At 29.8% G+C, this 9529-nt stretch overlaps 1 protein-coding gene across 1 annotated transcript; it reads right to left on the bottom strand.

Annotated features, from left to right (window-relative positions):
- On the bottom strand, positions 1 to 5371 carry LOC111037228 (tubulin beta chain-like). The gene is made up of 5 exons (XM_022319638.1): positions 5315 to 5371; positions 5035 to 5143; positions 2740 to 2935; positions 2472 to 2631; positions 1 to 1409 (listed from the first exon to the last, which is right to left on the bottom strand). Exons 1-5 carry the CDS (start codon positions 5369 to 5371, stop codon positions 597 to 599), a joined length of 1335 nt encoding a protein of 444 aa, XP_022175330.1. The 3' UTR covers positions 1 to 596.
- Between the last annotated feature and the right edge of the window lie 4158 nt (positions 5372 to 9529).

Raw genomic sequence — 9529 nt, 5'->3', positions numbered from 1 at the left:
GGCGTCCGGCTGGGTCGCAGGCCGACACACAGGGAGGAGGTTAGTCAGTCGTGTTTAGAACAGAGCATTATACATAACGTATGTTAACCAGAGCCTTTTTTATACTTATGTACATTTAGTGAATTTAACAACCAGTAATAAAATCTATATTATTAATAACTAATCGTGCGTTAAATTTATTTGTGTTGGAACCACGGTTTCATAACACTTGTATAATTTTATTTTCTGGGGGAAGGGGCTGACTAATATACGATTTGTATAGTCATTTTCCACTATTTTTTGACTTGATTATTTATAATAATTTTTAAACTCCGTAACAGAAGTATGTTATTATTCATTATTAATTAAATCTCATATCATTCCATCATTAAATGAACGGCCAGAACGATTGTTAATCGAACACCCAACGATACTTAAATTTGTTTGTAAATTAAGTGGTATTAATAAGGTATCTTCAATATTAAAACAATATATCGATCGTAATGGAATGATTTTTTATTTTGTTAAGTCGTTATAATTTAAATTTGGTAATAAAAAAAATACAACAAACGTGTAAAAATTATAGCCTCTAATCTGTCTCATGGAATTAGGCCGGACTACGCGTCGGCATCTTCGTCCTCGTCCTCGTCGCCGTTCTCGTCAACGGTTGCCTCCTGGTACTGTTGGTACTCAGACACCAGGTCATTCATGTTGGACTCGGCCTCGGTGAACTCCATCTCGTCCATGCCTTCACCGGTGTACCAATGCAAAAACGCCTTGCGCCGGAACATAGACGTGAACTGTTCGGACACGCGCTTGAACATCTCCTGGATGGCGGTCGTGTTGCCGATAAACGTGGCCGACATCTTTAGGCCCCTGGGTGGTATGTCACACACGGCTGTCTTGGTGTTGTTGGGTATCCACTCGACGAAGTAGCTGGAGTTCTTGGTCTGCACGTTGAGCATCTGCTCGTCCACCTCCTTCATGGACATGCGGCCCCGGAATATGCTGGCGGCGGTCAGGTACCGGCCGTGTCGGGGGTCACACGCGGCCATCATGTTCTTCGCGTCGAACATCTGCTGGACCAGTTCGGGCACGGTGAGGGCACGGTACTGTTGGCTGCCTCGGGACGTCAGCGGCGCGAAGCCGGTGATGAAGAAGTGCAGACGCGGGAACGGCACCATGTTGACGGCCAGCTTCCGGAGATCCGAGTTGAGCTGCCCGGGGAACCGGAAGCAAGTGGTCACGCCACACATGGCCGCCGACACCAGGTGATTCAGATCGCCGTACGTGGGCGTTGTGAGCTTCAGCGTCCGGAAGCAGATATCGTACAGTGCCTCGTTGTCGATGCAAAAAGTCTCGTCCGTGTTCTCCACTAGCTGGTGCACCGACAGTGTAGAATTGTATGGCTCTACGACCGTGTCGGATACCTGTGAGCAAAAGAAAATAAGGAACCGACCAATTAGTTACGGGCGATATGACTCGATTTTTTGTTTGGAATTGTGTAGGGGAGGGTAGGAGAGCAAACAACTTTCATAGGTACATCATTCTATAGAACAAGCATGTCAAACTCAAAATATTGACTGCGCTAAATATGTTGGATAGTTTACTATGCTGGTCGCACATACAAATAACAAATATCTTGAAAAAAAAACATTTTATGCAATTTTTTAATAGTATTTATTACGTACAATACTATACAGGTACAATACTTATTCAATTATAGTTTATTTAATGATAAAGAATAGAACAGTAACATAATATTGTATACCTCTAGGCTTTCACTAACATCTTTGTGATACGAAAGGAAAATTGTATAATTTTTTTCAATTAATTTTTTTTTATAACTGCTATCCGTGGACCTTAAAAAATGAGTCGGGGGGCGTGTTTGACATGCCTGCTTTGGACGATATTTTCGTCAAGTCCGTTATCTCTATTCAACGCATACAGATAAACTCGCAATTCTCATTTTAAAGCTTAACTGTTCAAGTCAGATAAACATAATCCATTGAAAAAACAACATGATATGCTTTTTAATGTATTAGGTTTTTAAATATAAATAATTGAAGTTCATAATAAATTAATACTATTATAGTTTCTTCAATAATTCTACTTTACAATTTGAATATTGATCAAATCGATAACGAGGCATTAAATGAATAATAATATGTCAATACAATAGTTATTTTTGTAATACAGATTATGGTTATCAAGTTTGAACAGTACTATAGTCTGTAAAAATGTCTACAAAATAAAAAACCACAAAATAAGTATTGCCTATAGAAAATAATTATAATTAAATAAAGCATTATTTATAAAAAACAACAAGGTCACTCACATGCTACAAACATAATTGGTAATAAGTAATAGCTAATAATGTTAATTGGTAAATACTAAATAAAGTTCAGAATATGTCCGAGTTCTTGTCTACTGTAATGCACAGCATACAGTATAAAAATGGATACAAATAGATCGATCATAAGCTAAGTTACCTTTGGTGAAGGTACGACACTGTATGTGGTCATAATACGGTCTGGATATTCTTCGCGAATTTTCGATATCAAAAGTGTGCCCATACCAGATCCAGTTCCACCACCCAACGAATGGGTCAATTGGAATCCTTGTAGACAGTCGCAACTCTCTGCTTCTTTCCTAAATTAAAATTTTTTACATTTTTTTTTTAAGTTCATTTTTAATATTAGTTAAGATTCAATTGGACATTATTGAAGTTAAACGTAACGCTTTTCAACGTTACTATACCTAACTACGTCGAGCACTGAATCTACTAGCTCAGCGCCTTCTGTGTAATGTCCTTTGGCCCAATTATTGCCTGCTCCGGATTGTCCAAAAACAAAATTATCCGGTCGAAATAATTGACCAAATGGGCCTGACCTGACAGAGTCCATGGTACCGGGTTCCAAATCCACAAGAACTGCTCGAGGAACATACTTGCCGCCTAATATATGTTAATATAACAAATCGTTATAAAATTGTTTTTCTTTTAATTTTAAAATGTTTCATCAAGTTTTATAGAAAATATAAACAAATATATACACAATTATCAAATGCACTACAATTTAGATTTATTCAAAATTAGCAATAATATACATACATACCAATTATTATTTTTACTATTTATTTTATTTTATGTTATATTATATTATATTTTATTATTTTAATCTACACATTTAAGTTTTTAATCATTAACTCTCAAAGAAAAAAGTTTATTTTAAAATAACTAAGACAAAGTGAACATAGGATAAGCAGTAAAATTAATTGACAAATTTTACCACTTCACTGCATCAAAATCTTTAGTCACATCTGTTAAAACTTAAAAGTTATTGTTACCTAAATAACTATTACATTACTAAATTTTTAACTACTAAATATAATAACTATTTATTAAATTATAATTAAAAATATTTTAAAACATAATTTAAATAAATCAAATAAACATTTTGAAAAAAATTAATTTAAATCTACACGTGATGTTATACCTATTTATATTACTTATTTACCAAAAACGACAGAAATAATACAAAAAATACAAAAAACAACATAAATATGTAACTATTGTCACTGAATTATATTGTTTGATTTTACAATGATTTTACTCACAAAAGTAATTTATTAATGACTATAATACCATATACCAGTAATTCCCAAACTTTTTTTTCCATCACGGTACATTATTATTAGTTATTAATTATTATATATTTATATGTAGCATCCCAATTTTTAATATTATCTTTTTGGCAAAAATAAGTACTAAGTAGGTACTTTAGAACTGGTAACACATACGTGAATACGCAGATATCGCGGCACACCTTTTGAAAAACATTGGAATAATTAGTAAAAAATTATTTGAAATCAATTAAATTAGGTGGCTTGTCGATTAAATAATATTAAATATTATATAGGCTAGGTACCTACTAACAATAATTAAGTAATTTTTACAATATTGTAGTGATATGCTTAGAAGTTAGAATTTTAACATTATAAAATCCTCACTATGTCAATACTATGTTAGTTGTATAAGTATACTAAGAACTAACTACTATTTAATATATTTGTTATAATATCATGCTTTGTTTTTTTTAAATATTTAAAATGTATTTTATTTAAACAGTGTTGCAGATTAAAATTATTGTTCTGTATTGAAGTTTGTAATAAAAATAATTATAGTTATAACTTATTACTAATATAATATCTTATTTTGAATTTGATATATAATTTCAGAATCTGTTACAATATAATATTACAATGGATAATAACTATTAATAAGTAAATGTTATAGCTATATGCCTATGTAGTAAAAAAGACTAAATAACGAATGCTTGCACTGAAGAAACTTCAACTTCAAAGCTAATATTTTAACAATTATTGATGATTATTATTTAATAAGCTTTTATATATGCAGGCGCCCAACTATGTTTTCGGTTCAAATACATTAGAATGATTTTCAAAAAAAATATCTAAATTAAATTACATTAAATAAATGTTTGCACGGAATTAATATTAAACTAAAATACAACAACTATAAATGTGTTTAATTAACTACAGTAGTACAGTTAGTAAATAAACTGATTAAATTAAACCATCAGTCAATGCGAATAAATATATAATGCAAATGTTAGTTGAATAAAATAAGAAAATATCTCGTATGTAAATTATATATTTAATTCATTAATTTACGCCTCTCCTGGTTAATTCAATGAGTAAATCGAAAAAGCCGTTTCATCGTGTGTAGAAAATATAGAAAATAATAATACTGTACTTAATATTATTAGACGTAAAAATTACTAAAATAATGAGTCAATAAAAAAAGATAAATAACATTTTAATGAACCGTTATCAGATTATAAATATTACAAAACACATGCAAGATAAATGTCTACTTCCAGACCCCAGTTAGATATCTTAATAACCATAATTAAATTATAGAGTAAAAATAATTTTGCAATTGTTCTCATTCTATGATAATTAAGTCGAAACTCAAAATATTATATTTTTTGTATAGTACCTAATAATTATGTGATTTATAATGCATATTACCGAGTGCTTCGGTGTAATAGACGTTGATGCGTTCTAATTGTAAATCAGAATCGCCGTGATATGACCCTGTTGGATCGATACCGTGCTCATCGGATATGACTTCCCAGAACTAAAAAAATATAAAAATGCGTCGTTGTAGTGTAATAGATACCTATTATAATACATATTATAACCTATCATAATATAATTTATGTTCCCGTAATAAACTATTTAGTTCATGGATTTATGAATATTATATCATGTAAAAGTCAGATATTAGATTAATATTAAAGTGTATTACTTTTGCACCAATTTGATTTCCGCATTGACCTGCTTGCAAGTGACAAATTTCACGCATGATTGACGATTTAAAGTTTTATAATTACTAAATTTTTTATTGTATTTGAATTTGTGAACGATGTGTTAAATGACAAAGTTTAGTAGTGAATACTCTGCAATAGATGTTTAAGGTTTACCTAGACAAAAATGATATTTGTAAAATTGAAATGGCCAGTAACATAGAATGTATCAGAAAACGTTTACCCATCTGATCATCTGTGACGTTCATCCGTTCATCGGTGGCCGATGGACGATGGCGTTGGATTTGTAATTGGAGAGAAATATGCTGTATTTAAATTAACTGTGGGTTTTGTTATACTACAAAACTCTAGGAATTCTGATTTTATTATTTTTATTTTTATGCAAATTCAAACTTAATGAAACTAAATAATTTATTTAAACATTTAAATATTATTATATTATAATTAATATATTTATACAAATGTATAAATTAATTAGTTTAACATATTTACACATAATATTGTATCATACATTTTGGTCGATACATATTTTATATTTACTAACCTATCATATAGATTACAGACATACTATTGTTGTTTGATTTGTTAGTTGTTTATTATACAGTAAATAAGGATTGGGCTTTAATGACTTTTTCATGTATTTTTGGGATGTCTTTGACAATGCTTCCTTTAAATAAAAATGTGTTTCAATTTATAACATACGAGTCTTAATAACTATTTTCATTTTTTCATTTTATTATTTTTGTAATTGTTGTAATTTGGGTGATTGTTTACTTGATTTTGGCACTAAAATCGTATTATGGACAATAATGCTACACCCTTTATCAGTTAATTGAAAATGGCAAAATACCATTATTATATGATAGCAGTATTCCCTATAGCATAACCATTAAAATATTCTGATAATAGTTTTTATTGATCAGGATATTATTATAATTTAAAGAAGTAAGCTCGAATATAAATTTATTTTTTTTAAGAAATACTCCCCCTTTGCCTCCTCCAATTCAAGCACTACTTGCAAGTTATGGTATTGACAGATAAACTATTTAAATAATAAGTGAATTGTTATGTTTATATAACATATTAATTTATTTACTTATATTAAATAACACATTAATCAATGGTGTATAGTAATTTACTACATTTATATGTTAAATGTTGGTATACCTTAGTTGCAATAACATAACATAACTGCAGTAGTTATAAGAAAAAAAGCACATATCTAGTAAACACTTTACGAAGAAAATATGTGTCATGAAGTAATGGGTGATAAGTACCTATTCTCTACACGCTATAGATATTCTAGCATCGTAAAATTAGAGAAAAAAATTATAAATATTTTCTTACTACAGTACTAGTATACCTACTTTATAATATGATATGATAGACATGGGTGTGAAACTGTGAATGTATTGTGTTTACACGTCTTGGTGTCATTTAGGGCTATTTAGAGGTTAGTAGATTAATACCTACCTAGTCTATAGAGTGCATAATATGAAAAATTGTAGAATTATTCTACTACTGTTCATTATATTTTGTGTCTAATGCCTACAATGTACCTGCATTCAAACGTTATGTGAATGTATTTTAATTATTTCACCTTGCTCATGTAGTAGGTGTTGTTCAATATAAAGGCGGTAGGCATATTCGTGGATGTGTCTCCACGGAGTCACAGTGGCGAACCAGCTAAAAAATTCGTGTGGAAATTATCGTGTGACAAGCCCACCCAATATATTATAATAATTAATAATTCTTGTAATGCAGCCAAAATTACATCCAAAATCGTGATACGAGTAAATGATAACAAACAACGTAAACACGAAGTTAAATATTATCAAATAATATGTAATCCAAGTACATCGACCCAGAGTTTTAATACGAGGATTGGCCACCGGGAACTTTCTGAGTATCCTGGTGTGCCACAATCCGCAGCTGCCCAGACGTATTCGGTGCTCGAAGTTATTGACATTTTTATCGATACCTATATGTTTAACGTAATTCGATTTGTATTAATTTATGTAATCACAATAGTGAATATTCACTTATTGAACTATAATAATATATTGAGATGTACTTTTCTCCTACGTTATTTTTATATGATTGATGTAACCTGAACTACATTTATATGAGTTACTTTATAAGATTTTTATCGAAGTTATTATTTACTGTATAATGTAAATAGGTTCTGTATTTTTGTTGAGGGTTATAACTTACTTATTGACTTAAAGTGCTTAAGAACTCAACTATAAATTATTTTAGGTTCTGAATGTTCCTACATTCGTGGTTACTGCATAAGTCATTTTCCGGCTCTTATTAATCGGCCAGCCTATTATAATTTAAGTGGCTAAATACTAAATCTATGATTAAGTTATAAATTAATATAAGCTTTTAAAATGCCTACATAGCTACCGTATAGATCATTTTCAGACACCGATTGACAACCAAATTAAAGAAAATAATAAATTGGATCATAACCGGATGTTCAAATAACTCATTGTAGGTACATACAAGTGTGAATTGCAAGTATTTACTCGTTTGTATGGAAAAATATATCGAAGTGAGTATTGATCGACGTGTCTCCCGATTTTTTTCACTGAGATACTGGCTGCTGCATAGATTTCATTTGATCTTTATGTAGAATAATTTTAATGTCATCCCTTCTACTATTAATGAGAATCTGTCGAAAGGAACGTTAAGGGATCTCGATGCGCTCGTAAATGTATATATTAAGTACTACGGCGTAACATAATATGTATTCACCAACAGAACATATTTTATGCAAACGTGTGTATATGTAATACTACAGTAGGTATGTATGTATAATACGATGTACCTAAATTGCAACATCTCACACCTCATAATATGGTCATGTCAAAATTAGGTATACTGTGTTTCTATTTATTTATTCATTTATTTAAGAATTGATAAACAACATTTAGAAAATGTAAGATATTTATTTAGAAAAGAAATGTTCATTTACCAAGTATTGATCTTGGGGCAGTCAAAAATTCGGGTCTTATGGACATAGGATTATTAAAACATATGTACTTATATTTTAGATTATTAGTACGAATAGTATAAAATATGATAACCCAAAATGTTTTCTCTAAAATAACTTTAATACGTGAATTAGTTTCAAACTACAAATATTTGGCTGTGCTGCAAAAATGAGTAAAGTGCTTGATAAAAAATTATAAATTTAACCTTTAAATAGGTTCCTATTATATTATTAATATTTCGTGTTAAATCTATGGTCTAAGCGTACGTACTTTTTAGGTTAGGTTAGGTTAGGTAAGGCTTCACTGTTTGTAATTTCAACATTTGAATATTAGATAACAGGTAAATATTAACATTTATGTAGGTATACTCCAATAAAATTTTAAATATTAATAGGTTACCGTATATACTATACAGGGTCTTCCAAATTTCGGGTGACAAAAATGGTGGGGATTACACTGGTTCTTACGGGACAGATCTGTCTTTTGTCACACAAAATTTGGAACACCCTGTATATTATATATTATAGATTATTTTGTAATGTTTATTTCATTATATAAAACAATGATAAGAAATACAGATATTGCATTATTATTCTTATACAGTTTTATGTCTGTTCTTTATCGTTGATTAATCATTTAATTTAAAATTATTTATCTTATTGTCGTTACAATTACCCATTTTTTTTTATATATATATTGTACAAATAATATGATATTAAGTAAGTAAGTCCTGGTAAAAATATCTTAAATCCAAATTAATATTTAATAAACTGTTGTGAGGTCGTGAAAGTGATATTAGATTTTGCAACTTGTAGTTTGCAATTATCCACCTATAGACATAACTACAAGATCAAATTTCGAGTTACCTATTTAAAACTAATTTATAGCTTTATAATTCATACAAATTCCTGAGATGCCGAGTGTGGCAATGTGTTAACAATATAAACAAAAATGAATTACTATTTTAATTTCAATTTTGGGGGTCTTTGAATATGTTTTCCCTCCACCCCACAATCAACGCCAATGTGAGTGTCTTTTCTATTTCTACGACTCTACTAACTACTATTTCCATTTGATAAAATGTATATTTGCTATTATACTATAAAAGAACACAATAAAAATGAATAGTTAATAAAATATATGATATAATTGTATAATACGATTCTTATTGTAATATATAATATTTATAATTATAAC

This window comes from Myzus persicae, unplaced genomic scaffold (genome assembly GCF_001856785.1).
Source record: "Myzus persicae strain clone G006 unplaced genomic scaffold, MPER_G0061.0, whole genome shotgun sequence".
Taxonomy (NCBI): domain Eukaryota; kingdom Metazoa; phylum Arthropoda; class Insecta; order Hemiptera; family Aphididae; genus Myzus; species Myzus persicae.
This window is presented reverse-complemented; position numbering and strand designations above follow the sequence as displayed.